We start from the raw sequence: 16544 nt of genomic DNA, 5'->3' as shown, positions 1-16544 counted from the left end.
AAACTTTTTCACTTTCTTATATGGATAATTATATGACCTAACAAAAAAGATGGTCACAAATAAAGAAAGAATGTAATGATAATGATATATATATATATATATATATATATATATATATATATATATATATATATATATATATATATATATATATATATATATATATATCAAAAAACCTTCAAAATAGGAAGGATAATAATAAGTTGATTATTTTTTTCAGAGTTGAAGGTCAGTGATCAATCATTGGTGTAATATGACACCTTAATATTGTAGAAAAGATTTTATGACCACAGACAAATCAACTTAGTAATAGCACCTCATCCCTTAATAGATTGTATATAGGAAAAGAGGAGTGGCATTTTCAGGGTGCAATTTAATTTGAAAAATAGTAGTAACAACTATATTATATAAGAACGTTTTTTTTATTATTTTAGAAAAAAATAATAAAATTTGATAAAAAGTACAGCAGTTTGGCAAGTACAATCAATAGGTATTTACGGATACAGCATAAACAGATAAAGTTCCCAACATGTTTCACCCATATATCGGACTTCTTCAGGGAATGCTGTCCAAGTAAACGGCACAAGTCTTCTATTAAAGAAGCACATACATACAATGATTATAGAAAATAGTAAAAACCTTCGCGCCAATGGTGTCGATAGCAGATAATATATATGAATGACATATACTGGTGATACATCTAGTAAAAAAACATTCCCAACAATAAAGAAAATTTGTGGAAATATATAAACAATCAGTGTAAGCTGCTCCCCAATTTTTGAATAATCAAAAAAATAGATAATCAAAAAAAGGAATGTAAGGAAGATAGGGGGCGCTAGATATCATATTATTCAAGTGCTCTAAATAAATAAATAAATCTCCTGCATTACCAAAAAAATGGAAATGTAAGAAAGCTAGGGGGCGCTAGATACCATACTATTCAAGTGCTTTAAATAAATAAATATCCTGCATTACCAAAAAAATGAAAAACATAATAATGACAAATCATAATTAGATTACACATTGGAGTGCCCACAATAGTGAAACAAATATATAGTGATTGATTGTCCACATAAAAAAGTGTTTTGAAGTGGTTGAAATGATATCTTTCAATAATATCCCAATCTTGTTGCTGTAAACGAAAGGTTTTCCATCACCAAAGGAAAATAAGAAAAAGGAAAACACCTCGAAGTAGTAGATATCTGCTTACCAGATACCAATGACTCCTTTAGTTAAAAAGAGAGTCACTAGCGCTTGTGCAGGGTTGTGCCTGCTCACATGGATGGCCGGACTGTGGTTGGTATTATAGGCATGGATCGTTCCCGTCAAGCTCATTCAAGATAGGATAAGGATACATAGGAAACAAAAACAGTCTCCATAGCGTAAAACCATTTATTAAAACAGTAAACAAATTAAAAAGCCAAATGGCCGCTTACATTGGTGGGTGCCTACCCGGCACTGGGGCTGCTTGCATGTCAGGGTGACTTCACAGTCAGAAAAAGCCTTTCATGTCTCCTCCACGCTGGCGTGCGTTCCAGCTTACACAGGGGGGCAGCCAAAGGATCCGGATGTTGTTGGGTGATAGGACATGTGACCACGTTTTACTGTTTTAATAAATGGTTTTACGCTATGGAGACTGTTTTTGTTTCCTATGTATCCTTATCCTATCTTGAATGAGCTTGACGGGAACGATCCATGCCTATAATACCAACCACAGTCCGGCCATCCATGTGAGCAGGCACAACCCTGCACAAGCGCTAGTGACTCTCTTTTTAACTAAAGGAGTCATTGGTATCTGGTAAGCAGATATCTACTACTTCGAGGTGTTTTCCTTTTTCTTATTTTCCTTTGGTGATGGAAAACCTTTCGTTTACAGCAACAAGATTGGGATATTATTGAAAGATATCATTTCAACCACTTCAAAACACTTTTTTATGTGGACAATCAATCACTATATATTTGTTTCACTATTGTGGGCACTCCAATGTGTAATCTAATTATGATTTGTCATTATTATGTTTTTCATTTTTTTGGTAATGCAGGATATTTATTTATTTAAAGCACTTGAATAGTATGGTATCTAGCGCCCCCTAGCTTTCTTACATTTCCATTTTTTTGGTAATGCAGGAGATTTATTTATTTATTTAGAGCACTTGAATAATATGGTATCTAGCGCCCCCTATCTTCCTTACATACAATGATTATAGTTAACGATAGATATTACAGCCATAATATAGATATAATATTTTAATTTAGAACATTTTACAAGTTTTGACAAATATAAACTATACTTGCGCGTGTCTGCAGTCTGGACAACACTCCTTACCTTGGTCTCTTGAAAGAATCAAATAAACCACTTATGGGTCAAGGTATCCACGTGCATCCAAAGAACCATATGCTAGGGGTGACCCTGGTTGTAACAAGTGTTTGGTGACAAGAGAAAGAACTTTCCTGTGCAGTGTAATAAAAATCATCTCTCCACTCCTCCTACTGCACAATGCCTATTGGGATTTGAAGTGTAAAGAGTCCATTCACCCCATTATATGGCTGCCAGTGGCGGCCCGTCTACTAGGGGGGCACGGCGCCGCCCCCTTATCCACCCGTCTGGCTCCCTGATCTACATACAGGGTGCCGGGATCATGGATTCCAATGATGGGGGGTGGGGTTTGAAGCACGTGATTAGAGCCAGAGGCTCTATTAGGCTTCAAAATAGGGTGGGCTCGGGGCGCAGACTAATGCCCCGTACACACGGTCAGATTTTCCGACGGAAATTGTTCGATGGGAGCTTATTGTCGGAAATTCTGATCGTGTGTACACAGTTCCGATGCACAAAATTCTACGCATGCTCAGAATCAAGCAGAAGAGCCGCACTGGCTATTGAACTTCATTTTTCTCGGCTCATTGTACGTGTTGTATGTCACCGCGTTCTTGACGTTTGGAATTTCCGATAAGATTTGTGTGACCGTGTGTATGCAAGACAAGTTTGACCCAACATCCGTCGGAAAAAAATCCATGGATTTTGTTGTCGGAATGTCCGATCGTGTGTACAGGGCATAAGACTGGGATGCCATTAAATTTCATGTGTGTGTGTAGAGGCAGGGGTCCCAATACTTTTGACAATATAGTGTGTGTGTGTGTATATATATATATATATATATACACAGTATATACATAGTATTTTTTTTCTCTGACTGTATGAACTAATGTGGTGCCACCGCCTTTTCAATTTTCTCTTAGTAAACTTCTCCGGCAGTCGTAGTTACTCTTAAAGAGGAAGTAAACCCTGACGGGTTTTACTTCCTCTTTATTGCCCTGCAAAGTGAAAGCATAATAGGCTAGTATGCATCGCACGCTAGCCCATTATGTGCCACTTACCTGCAAACGAAGCCCGCTGGTGGAAGCATCCATCTTTACCCCTCTTCCTTCCGGGGCAGTGGAATCCAGCTCTGTGACTGGCCGAAGCCGCATGGTGTCACTCTCGTGCATGCACGAGGGAGCCACCAGTCACGGCACACGCTGGGGGAAGAAACAGCCCGTTTGGCGCATTGTACATGAAATATCTCCTGAAGGGCACACATTCAGGAGATATTTTCAGTACATATAGGTAAGCCTTATTATAGGCCTACCTATATGTAAATATATCTCAGGGGGTTTGACAACCACTTTAAGGAAAGAGTAATTGTTGAATAATCAGGCCCGTAGCAGAAATGCTTAAATTGCTCTGATCCATGGGTGTGATCAGATGTGAGATCTGAAGTGGTTAACATAATGCTATTACATATAGTACATAAAAACATATCTATATATATATACATTGAAGACCCTTCACATGTGTGTATAGCTCATCTCTGTTCATCTCCCGTCTCTGTTCAGGTGGGCACATATGAATGCTGATGCACCCAGAAAGATCCAAACAATAGTTATAGAAAGAAACCAAGCAAAGGTTAACACAGTAAAGGGAAAAGGCCATTCGTACTCCACACAAAGCACAATGTCAGCATGTGAGTGTGTAAGCAGTAAAGGACGTATATAAGGACCATAGACATCCCAGCAGTTACTGGTGTAAACGAATAGCAGCACGGTGACAAATCAAGCAAAATGGGAAAGGTGAGTTTTTAAAAACAATTATTTTTTTGACTAAAAATTAAAGGCCGACTTTTTCCAATACTTTTTTTTTTTTATACAGTATTTAAATTGTTTTTGTAAATAATGTTGTTTTTATTGCTCTCTTTGGGGAAATTTTCCACCCTTTCCTGTCTATTTGACAAGCGTCTGACAGAGCAAGTGAAGGAAAATCTACCTAACAAGGACATTGATGGCAATATAAACAATCCTTCTAACAGAGTATGGAAAGGTTAGAGCCTCTGCCAGGATTTTATTGCTTTTCGTGGTATGGGAGCGCTAAACCTTGTGGTGATTTGTTGTAATGTTACATGTGGTATGAAGTCCCGGAGGTTACTTGTTACTACAACTGCGACCCTCTCAGAGGAATTTACTAAAAAAAAAAAATGTAAAAGATGGGAAAATCGCATTAGTTAGTTAGAACCCCCTTGTGTACATAGTTGGTTAATGTAGGTAAATTTTGTTGGGCTTCACTATAGCCTGTGAAGCCAGGTTATTTAGGATCATATAAAGGTCTCAGTCACCTCGCCCTGTCACCTCGCCCTGGCTTCAGGAAGCTTGTAGAAGGTCCCAGAACTTAGTGGGCGGAGGGGTGGAGAGTTCAGCCTGAATGTTCATGGGAACTCTACTAATCCCTGAGGGAAGGACTACCCAGTAGGTGGAGAGTGCCCTATAAGTATTCGGGAGCCTGGCCATGTTGGGATAGAGTCCAGAATCCAGAGTCTTATGCCTCCAGGTATAAGTGTGCTGCTGAGAGAGAGAGAGAGGGAGAGAGAGAGAAAGAGAGAAGAAAATTAGCCAGAGACTTCCCCACCCCCTGCATTCTCAGCCAGGCTTGTCTGTGACAACATGCTAGCAAGAGGGACCTGTACAGAAGAAGGCCTGGACAGAAGTTGCCAGCTTTGCTCCAGGAATTACCAGGGACTGAGTGAGTGATCTCTATTTGTTTACCCCCCCCCCCCCCAAGCCTACAAGGGAGAAAACAACCAAGTGCAAGACTTAACTAGTTTTCAGGAGGGACAGAGCTTAGTCTATCTTCAAACCTGCTGGGAAAATTTCAAGTTTTGGGCTGCATGCTTTAAGATTTCTTTTAGTGGGAATAGATCAAGATTCCCACAGTCAGTTTGGAAGTTTTCTTAAAGGAGTACAGCCTGGAAATTTGTGCTGGGAGTCAGCAATTGTTATCTAGTTTGTCCTCACGGGTTTGTGCTTTAAAGTCAGTTCTGGGCACCCCATACTTCCCTAAACTTGTCCAAGTTACATCCCCTAAAAAATATATCAAAACCAAGCCAAGGGACTGAATTATTGACTAATAAGTGCTTGCCAATAATGGGTGTTTCCTGGCTGTGCAGGAGAAGGGGGACCCAACGGTCCTTTAGGGGCTAGGGCTACAATTCACACATTCCAAAAAATACTTTTTTTCTTCATCACAAACAAATGTGTTTTGGGGACTTTGTCAGGGCTAGAATCAAGAAAAAAAAAACTATATGTATATACAGGGATAATTACCCCAATGTACTCTCATTGAAACTAAAAGCTCAGTGCTCCTTGACTCTTTGACTGAGGTTTCACTTCAAAGAGAAAATTAGAAATAATCACAAAATTATATGAATAATGATAATTGCCAGGGGAGAAACACTGACAATGAAAATTGTAGTGCCCATTGGTGTTGAGTTGAAGAATGCTCCTTATGTTGGTGGTTAGGGATGAGCCGAACACCCCCCTGTTCGGTTCGCACCAGAACATGCGAACAGGAAAAAAGTTCGTTCGAACACGCGAACACCGTTAAAGTCTATGGGACATGAACATGAATAATCAAAAGTGCTAATTTTAAAGGCTAATATGCAAGTTATTGTCATAAAAAGTGTTTGGGGACCCAGGTCCTGCCCCAGGGGACATGGATCAATGCAAAAAAAAGTTTTAAAAGCGGCCGTTTTTTCAGGAGCAGTGATTTTAATAATGCTTAAAGTCAAACAATAAAAGTGTAATATCCCTTTAAATTTCGTAGCTGGGGGGTGTCTATAGTATGCCTGTAAAGGGGCGCATGTTTCCTGTGTTTAGAACAGTCTGACAGCAAAATGACATTTTGAAGGAAAAAACTCATTTAAAACTACCCGCGGCTATTGCATTGCCAACAATACACATAGAAGTTCATTGATAAAAACGGCATGGGAATTCCCCAAAGGGGAACCCCGAACCAAAATTTAAAAAAAATGATGTGGGAGTCCCCCTAAATTCCATACCAGGCCCTTCAGGTCTGGTATGGATATTAAGGGGAACCCCGGCCAAAATTTAAAAAAAAAAATGACGTGGGGTTCCCCCTAAATTCCATACCAGACCCTTCAGGTCTGGTATGGATTTTAAGGGGAACCCCGCGCCAAAAAAAAAAAAAAAAAAACGGCGTGGGGTCCCCCCAAAAATCCATACCAGACCCTTATCCGAGCACGCAACCTGGCAGGCCGCAGGAAAAGAGGGGGGGACGAGAGTGCGGCCCCCCCCTCCTGAACCGTACCAGGCCACATGCCCTCAACATTGGGAGGGTGCTTTGGGGTAGCCCCCCAAAACACCTTGTCCCCATGTTGATGAGGACAAGGGCCTCATCCCCACAACCCTGGCCGGTGGTTGTGGGGGTCTGCGGGCGGGGGGCTTATCGGAATCTGGAAGCCCCCTTTAACAAGGGGACCCCCAGATCCCACCCCCCCCTGTGTGAAATGGTAAGGGGGTACAAAAGTACCCCTACCATTTCACTAAAAAACTGTCAAAAATGTTAAAAATGACAAGAGACAGTTTTTGACAATTCCTTTATTTAAATACTTCTTCTTTCTTCTATCTTCCTTCATCTTCTGGTTCTTCTGGTTCTTCTGGCTCTTCTGGTTCTTCCTCCGGCGTTCTCGTCCAGCATCTCCTCCGCGGCGTCTTCTATCTTCTTCTCCTCGGGCCGCTCCGCACCCATGGCATGGGGGGGAGGCTCCCGCTCTTCTCTTCATCTTCTTCATCTTCTTCTCTTCTTCTCTTCTTCATTTTCTTCTCCGGGCCGCTCCGCACCCATGCTGGCATGGAGGGAGGCTCCCGCTGTGTGACGGCGCTCCTCGTCTGACAGTTCTTAAATAATGGGGGGCGGGGCCACCCGGTGACCCCGCCCCCTCTGACGCACGGGACATGACGGGACTTCCCTGTGGCATTCCCCGTGACGTCACAGGGAAGTCCCGTCAAGTCACCGTGCGTCAGAGGGGGGCGGGGTCACCGGGAGGCCCCGCCCCCCCCGTTATTTAAGAACTGTCAGACGAGGAGCGCCGTCACACAGCGGGAGCCTCCCTCCATGCCAGCATGGGTGCGGAGCGGCCTGGAGAAGAAAATGAAGAAGAGAAGAAGAGAAGAAAAGAAGAAGAGAAGAAGATGAAGAAGATGAAGAGAAGAGCGGGAGCCTCCCCCCCATGCCATGGGTGCGGAGCGGCCTGAGGAGAAGAAGATAGAAGACGCCGCGGAGGAGATGCTGGACGAGAACGCCGGAGGAAGAACCAGAAGAGCCAGAAGAACCAGAAGATGAAGGAAGATAGAAGAAAGAAGAAGTATTTAAATAAAGGAATTGTCAAAAACTGTCTCTTGTCATTTTTAACATTTTTGACAGTTTTTTAGTGAAATGGTAGGGGTACAATTTCACCATTATTTCACCTTACTATTTCACACAGGGGGGGGGCCGGGATCTGGGGGTCCCCTTGTTAAAGGGGGCTTCCAGATTCCGATAAGCGCCCCGCCCGCAGACCCCCACAACCACCGGCCAGGGTTGTGGGGATGAGGCCCTTGTCCTCATCAACATGGGGACAAGGTGTTTTCGGGGGCTACCCCAAAGCACCCTCCCAATGTTGAGGCATGTGGCCTGGTACGGTTCAGGACCCCACGCCGTTTTTTTTTTTTTTTTTGGCGCGGGGTTCCCCTTAAAATCCATACCAGACCTAAAGGGTCTGGTATGGAATTTAGGGGGAACCCCACGTCATTTTTTTTTTTTTTAATTTTTTAAATTTTGGCCGGGGTTCCCCTTAATATCCATATCAGACCTGAAGGGCCTGGTATGGAATTTAGGGGGACTCCCACGTCGTTTTTTTTTTTTAATTTTGGTTCGGGGTTCCCCTTTGGGGAATTCCCATGCCGTTTTTATCAATGAACTTCTATGTGTATCGTCGGTAATGCAATAGCCGCGGGTAGTTTTAAATGAGTTTTTTCCTTCAAAATGTCATTTTGCTGTCAGACTGTTCTAAACACGGGAAACATGCGCCCCTTTACAGGCATACTATAGACACCCCCCAGGTACGAAATTTAAAGGGATATTACACTTTTATTGTTTGACTTTAAGCATTATTAAAATCACTGCTCCTGAAAAAACGGCCGTTTTTAAAACTTTTTTTTGTATTGATCCATGTCCCCTGGGGCAGGACCTGGGTCCCCAAACACTTTTTATGACAATAACTTGCATATTAGCCTTTAAAATTAGCACTTTTGATTTCTCCCATAGACTTTTAAAGGGTTTTCCACGGCATTCGAATTTGCCGCGAACACCCCAAATTGTTCGCTGTTCGGCGAACTTGCGAACAGCCAATGTTCGAGTCGAACATGAGTTCGACTCGAACTCGAAGCTCATCCCTATTGGTGGTCAGTGGAAAAGTGCCTCCTTAAATTGGTGGTCAGCATAGTGTTCCCTTACTGTAATGGTCAGTGTGACTCCTTAGTTTAATGGTCAGTGGGTCACCATTACTATACTGATATAAATTAAAAAGTGTCCCCCCTTACCAATAGCTAAAAAAGATCACTGATGTCAATAATGACTGAGAGGCAGATATTGCTCATTGTTCAAGGAACCACTGGCAACCTCCGAAGAAACCCTCGATGAGAAAGACTGACATAGTGTGACATGAAATCTAACCAATAAGGCTTTAAACAAAGATCAAAGTCTAACAGAGGTTTGAACTCTTCCCCACCCTGATAAAAAATAAAAATGTTTTGTCTAATGTTAAGTTTTAATATTTATCTAACTGTGATCTTGTGTGTGCCCAGCTGAGTTTTTAGGTTTATATATTGAGTGTGGAACATTCCCTTATTTTTTTTTGACAATCAAGAAGTAAAATTCATTTCACGGCTTATACAAATAAATGTCTACCCTTTTATTCCATTAGATCATCTTTTACGAAGACAAGAACTTCCAGGGTCGCTCTTATGAGTGTAGCTCTGAATGCTCTGACCTGTCCTCATACTTCAGACGCTGCAACTCCATCCGCGTGGAAAGTGGAAACTGGATCCTGTATGAGCAACCCAACTACAGAGGACACCAGTACTTCCTCCATAGAGGAGAGTATCCTGACTTCCAGCAATGGATGGGTTACAATGACTCCATTAGGTCTGTGCGTCTGAGCCCCCAGGTAATACAATGCAGTACAATGTGAATTAAAGCATACTGCTGCCCCTAGCCATGTGACAAATCTCCTGTGTAGCAAGCTTAGGATCTTGACGCCTGTGATCCATCTTACACTGTAATGCTGCGTACACACGGTCGGATTTTCCGACGGGAAATGTTGGCTGTGAGCTTGTTGGCGGTAAGTCCGACCATGTGTATGCTCAATCGAACATTTGTTGTCGGACTTGCCACCAGCAAATGTTGGCTAGCAGGTTTTAAAATTTTCCGCCAACAAATGTTTCTTGTCGGACTTTCCGATCATGTGTACACAAGTCTGTCGGACAAAAGTCCACGCATGTTCGGAATCAAGCACGAGCTGGAAGCGCTCGGTCTTGTAAAACTAGCGTTCGTAATGGAGATATCACGCACGTCTCGTGTGTCACTACGTTCGTAATTGTTGGCCAACATTTGTGTGACCGTGTGTATGCAAGACAAGTTGGAGCCAAAATCCTTCGAACAAAAATCCACGGTTTTGTTATCTGAAAATCCTATTGTGTATACGGGGCATAAGTCTTAAGATATGTCAAAACAACACAGACCAATGCAAAAATGCCTAACAAAATAAATAAATAATACATATGAGGGGTCTTCAGAAACTTTCCACACTTTTAAATTTCCTTTGGAAACAGTGAGGGCGCGGAGTTTTGCTGATGGCATTAAAAAGGTACGAGGCTAGGAAAAATGCATCGCAAAGGAAGGTGACTATGCAGAAAAGTGATATATTTTTTCATGAAATTCTTAATAAAGAGAGTTAAACAAAAGTGTAGAACATTTTTGAAAAATCCATATATATATATATATATATATATATATATATATATATATATATATATATATATAGGCCCTGGAAGTGAGAAAAGAAAACTCAGAAGTGAGAAAATTGGTAGTGTTGATGTTACAGGTTTGACTGCTTGGTTAATTTCAAGTTTTGTTTCCTTCTTTAGCACCAAGGTTCCTTTAGAATCAGGATTTATGAGAGAGAAGACTTCAAAGGTCAGATGATGGAGTTCACTGAGGATTGCCCTCATGTCTATGAGAGATTCCGCTACAATGACATTAATTCTTGCCATGTCCATGATGGCTACTGGATGTTCTATGAGGAGCCCAACTATAGAGGACGTCAGTATTACCTGAGACCTGGAGAGTACAGGAGATACACCGACTGGGGAGCCACAAGTCCCAGAATTGGGTCCTTCAGACGTCTCCATCATCTCTATTAAATGTTTAAAAACATTTTAAGTTTTCTGCTAGACAATAAACTTGATAAAGACATTTTTTTCTGTTTGTTTTTTATGCAATGTTGATTTGATGAGATGAGAATTTGTAAAGTGCAGCAACCCATACAAGCGGTCAAAAGCCACTTTTAGTCAGAGACACAATCATCTACAGTATATGACTATATACGGTAGACTGGATGAGAGTCGCTCTTCATTTTATTGTCAAAGCTTTAAGTGGTTGTAACAAGTATATAGGAAAAGAGGAGTGAGATTTTCGAGGTGCAATTTGATTTGAAAAATAGTAGTAACAACTATACTATATAAGAAAGTTTTTTTATTGTTTTAGAAAAAAAAATAATAAAATTTTATAAAAAATTACAGCAGTTTGGCAAGTACAATCAATAGGTATTTATGGATACAGCATAAATAGATACAGTTCCCAACATGTTCCACCCATATATCAGGCTTCTTCAGGGGATGCTGTCCAAGAAAACGGTACAAGCCTTCTATTAAAGAAACACATACATACAGTGATTATAGTTAACAATCGATATTAAAGCCATAATATACATATAATATTTTAATTTAGAAAATTTTACAAGTTTTGACAAATATAAACTATACATGCGCGTGTCTGCAGTCTGGACAACACTCCTTACCTTGGTCTCTTGAAAGAATCAAATAAACCACTTATGGGTCAAGGTATCCATATGCGTCCAAAGAACCATATGCTAGGGGTGATTCAAGGACCAACTAAATAACAAATTGAATCAAATTTAGTTTAAATATAGACATTAAACCGATCTCCACACAAAGAAGCCAAGTATATAAAAGAAATCAACTAACAGAAATAAAATTCTGCGGTAGACTCAGAATCAGGGGACAAACGCTGTCAAAGAATGCCAAGGTCTATTGATAAAACTATCCAGAAAAACGAACACAGAAAGCAAAGACTAATTAGAGAACAATGAAGCAGTTGCAGTTTATAAAGGCAAACAGATTGAGTATTTCATCAACAGAGCAAAAACTACTAAATGCGTTCTCTTGAAAATATAAACATAAAGATTTTTTCAAATCCGAAAATAGCAAATGATTACCTGGCATTCAATAGCAGCATGCATGTATCCCTGGGTTCCAGCAGCTTCTAATATTTGGAACCAGTGGCCTTAAATACCCCCCATCCAGCCTAGACCAGAAGCGGATGTGAGGACCATACCGCGCATGCGCGAACCGCGTCACGCCCGCTCCTTCGCTCGTCGCCGCTGGGTCCTAACCATCGGCTCCAGAGGCGAGGGGCGTCACTCCCTCTGGTGGATGGAGGGAAAATCTCACCGCATCTCAAAGGGATGCGAAAAGATCATGTGAAAAGGAGAAAATAGAAGCGAGGCGACAGAACGCATGCGGGACGGTAAAACGGGCGTCTGGCCAATTATAGCACAAGTGCCCCGAGCGTCCATATGGTCATCCCAATGCCAGGAAACAAGGTTGCAAAAGGGCTTAAATGGGGACTCAATAGGGCTTAAAGATGGAAAGGATTCTTGAGGAGGATGGATTTCAACAGGATCAGACAGTGTGGTCAGGTGCGGACATGCACATATATTTACAAGAAAATTCATATTAGTCTCAGAACAGTACATTTAGGAGTAATGCGGGCAAAAATAGAAAATAGAAATAAAAATAAAATAAATTCATCAAAAGACATGTCAGGTTGTTAGCCATATATATTGGTCAAACAATCTATGCATTAATAGCATGTAACGTATGGCATAAGGTCCAATATTTATAGGTATTAATTAGGAGAGTAAATAAATCAAATCTCGCATATATATATACCAGGTATGGGGGGGAAAAGGGAAAGGACGGGAGGGGGGCAATTGGAGGTGTAACGAAAAACCGGAATTCATGACATAAAAGAAAGGTAAGGGAAGGGAAAATGGGGAGGGAAGAAGGGGAGGAAAGGGAAAGGGGAAGGGGAGAGGGAAAGAAAGGGGAAGGCAGGAATGGGGAAAGGGAGGGGGTTTGGGAAGGGGGAGGGAAAAGGGGGGGATAAAAAGGCGAGTAAAAGAGGGGAGGGAGAGGCAAGGGAAGAAGGAAAGAGCAAAGTTAATAGCGAAGGGCCAGTAATGTCAGTCAGATGGATATATATCAATATTATAGGAAGGGTTTATAGCTTAACATTTCATTCAATCCGGGGTAAGCTGTCGCTTTCAATAGATGAATGCATCGTTATTCTAATTGTAAGAACTTTTCATCGTTACTGCCACCTCTAACATCAGTAGGGATGTGTTCTAAGGCCATACATTTTATAGTGTGTAAGTTGAAACCATGGCACAACGCCACATGGCGATTTATCGGGGTTTCCATTTTATGTTCTTTAATAAGGGATATATGATTGTTTATTCTTTTAAAGAAGGGTCTCTTACTGTTTCCGATATAGAAGCACTTACAGGTACATTTCATCAGGTATACAATGCCAGGAGTTTGGCATGTCACTCTATGTCTAATCCTATGGATTTGACCATTAGTTAGTTCTATCTCATTATTATTCGGCATAAAACGACAAATTGTCACACTTTTTGCATGAAAAAGTTCCAGAAGGTAAAGTAGATGATGTTAAAGTTTTATAATGACTTTGGACCAAACGGTCCTTTAAGGATTTTGCTCGTCTATAGGTTATTTGTGGCTGTCTTTCTACATATTTGTTCACTATGGGACCTGCCAATAAAAGTGGCCAAGATTTATTAATAATTTGTCTTACTTTTCTACGTTGCTTTGTGTAAGACGTAATTATTCTCACTGGTTGTGATATGGGCTTACTTTTCTTTTTGAAAATTAGAGTATCCCTAACGTGGCTCTATGAAATGCTTTTTTGAGATTACTGTGCGTGTATCCCCTTTCACGTAAACCGTAAATAAAGGGCATTTGCCTCAGTTTTGAAGTTCTCATCCCTACTACAGTTGCGTCTCAGTCTGAGATATTGACTGTAGGGGATGCTGTTAATCAAAGATTTTGGATGGGAGCTTGATGCGTGTAAAATAGCATTACTGGCTGATGGCTTCCTGAATAGGGATGTACCCAGGGAGCCATCTGTTTCAGCAAAAATCTGAATATCCAAAAAACGGATACATTTCTTATCACATAGCATTGTAAATTTGAGGTTGTATTTATTGTTACCCAAGATTTCCATGAATTCAATCAACTCCTGATGTGCACCTGACCATATCATTAAAATATTGTCAATATAGCGATGGAACGTTACTATATAATCCAAATATTTTTTAATATCTTCTCTTCCAAAATGGTCTCTCTCCCAACCCCCCAGGTACAGGTTGGCATACAATGGGGCACAGCGTGTCCCCATCGTTACCCCCTGCACCTAGAGGTAGTGGGAGAGACCAAATATAAATACGTTCCTTGTAAAGATAAACTTTAATAAATCCAAGATAAATTCATTATACTTATATGTGGTTTGACTTCGTTCATGTAGGTGATCTACTACAACTTGCAATCCCATATCATGTGGGATCGTGTTGTAGAGGCTCTCCACATCAACAGTGACAAGACATGCATCCTAAGGGATGGAAATGCCTTTGATTATTCTAATGAGATCAATTGTATCCTGCACATAGGAAAATAAAGGTTTAACTTGGGGGCCTAGATAGGTATCAATTAAGCTACTCCCATTTTCCATCTGGAAATGATGGGATGACCGGGGAGATTTGTTAATGACTTATGAACTTTTGGTAAAGCATAAAAGGTCAAGACTTTCAGGTTTATTGACATCCAAGAACGTCCAAGTTGATTTATCTATCAAGTTCTTAGAATAGGCTTTTAAGATGATGTTTCTATGTTCTTTACAATAGGACTCAATGACTGTTACTAAAATGGGTCTATACCACTCTCGATTTTGGAGATTGTACAGACACATTCTTTCATAATCATTGCAGTTCATTACCACCAAATTACCGGCTTTATCTACTGATTTAATTACGAGTTCAGTGTTTGTTTGTAATGATATCAATGCCTTCCTCAAAGGGGGGGGGGGGGGGGATAGATTATCTTGGAAAGACCTCAACCCTGTAGTATCCTCTATTTCTTTGGTTGTTTGTTGTACAAAAGTCCAAATGTTGGGATTGTTACCCAAAGTGGGAAAATTCTTTGATTTGGGTCTAAATAACTGTGGAGGGGGAAAACATCTATTGGAAGTAATTACTCCTGATGGGGGGGGGGGGGGTTTAAAAGGCGAGTTAATAGAGTCACCGTCTTCCTTCCATTAGCGTCACCATCTTCCTTCCATAGTTCCATTAAATCCTGTATAGCTTGAATTTCTCTAATTGTTAAATCATTATCACCAGTGGAATTGGTGAGATGGTCTATGTGAGTTGATTTATGATAAATGGTTTTAAACATTAACCGTCGAGCGAATAGATGGATGTCTTTAATGACGTCAAAGCAGTCAATGTTTGCATCTGGGCAAAAAGTAAGGCCCAGCTGCAAGACATTGGTTTCCTCACAGGTAAGTGTATTGGATGAAAGATTCAAGATTTGGAGTTGTTTCCCCTCATCAGGGATTATACAGTAGGGGTATGTGGTTTCACCGGATTTCTGTTCTCCGGTGTTCCTAGAGGTAAAAAAAATTGAAGCTACTTTTGGGTCAATCTTGCTAACTATAGAAGGAGTGGAGTCACTTACCTTAGTAGGCATTATTGTGGGTGCTAAAGTTGAAGAACAAGAAATAGGAATAGATAAAGAAACCATTGAAACATTAGTTTTGCAATTTTGAGTGCCACGTGAATTTTCTAATAGAAGGGTGAGAGGTGTTGAGACCTTGTGAATTTTTTGGTCGAACCACTGGTGATTCACGCTCGTGCGTAGATACCGGTGCGCTCTTTACATTATCTGAAAAGGATATATTAGAATCTCCTTTACGTTTTTTAGAAGATCTTTCGTTAGTAATGTCCTGGTAGACAGTTGATTGGCTAGAAGATGTAAGAGAAACAGAACAAGCATCAGATATATGAGTAGTATGATTCGACTGCAAATGGTTATTCTGTTTAGCTAAACATCTTGGTTGTGTTTGCTGATTCCCTTTCATAGGCAAAGCCCATATCATGTGCTGATTGATCCCGTATAAATTTAATCTCTTTATTATTTATAATCTCAATGGTATATTGTTCAATGTGCTCTCTTAGCTCGCGCTCCTTACCTAAAAAGGAGGATAGGCCCGCCAAAGACACATGTTCAGCATACCATTTATTATTTGTTCATCTACCTCATTAATTTCAATCTCATATTGATAACATAATAAGGACATCATCCCTAAAGAACATGATTGTAGGATTGATTCCCGTTTGTTTTTTAGTGCTTCATGTACTTTTTTTAAGGTTGGGAAAAATTTGTACCCTTAAAATTCTTTTCTTTTCAACTGATTTTTGGAGTTTGACAAATGATTTGTCCAAATTGGCTTCCTTAACCCCCACTGAGCTCTGGGAAAGGTGTATTTTTGTCATGAATCCCTCCCAGTCCTCCCCACAGAACCTGGCCATAGTAAGATCTTTTTGTTTTTTCTATAATCTTAAACAATTTTAATATAAAGCAATCTAGAAAAAGATTATTTATAAAATAAAATTTGCATATAAATAACATAGAAGTTTATAAAAGATTTTAAACTTTTTCACTTTCTTATATGGATAATTATATGACCTAACAAAAAAGATGGTCACAAATAAATAAAGAATGTAATGATAATGATATATATA

The 16544-nt window shown here is 40.4% G+C and overlaps 1 protein-coding gene across 1 annotated transcript; it reads left to right on the top strand.

The window, feature by feature from the left end:
• The first annotated feature begins 4061 nt into the window (after positions 1–4061).
• LOC141121753 (gamma-crystallin-3-like) lies at positions 4062–10834 on the top strand. The gene is made up of 3 exons (XM_073611475.1): positions 4062–4107; positions 9291–9533; positions 10513–10834. Exons 1-3 carry the CDS (start codon positions 4099–4101, stop codon positions 10786–10788), a joined length of 528 nt encoding a protein of 175 aa, XP_073467576.1. The 5' UTR covers positions 4062–4098; the 3' UTR covers positions 10789–10834.
• Positions 10835–16544: the final 5710 nt, after the last annotated feature.

This window comes from Aquarana catesbeiana, linkage group LG01 (assembly GCF_042186555.1).
Source record: "Aquarana catesbeiana isolate 2022-GZ linkage group LG01, ASM4218655v1, whole genome shotgun sequence".
In the NCBI taxonomy this organism is placed as follows: domain Eukaryota; kingdom Metazoa; phylum Chordata; class Amphibia; order Anura; family Ranidae; genus Aquarana; species Aquarana catesbeiana.
This window is presented reverse-complemented; position numbering and strand designations above follow the sequence as displayed.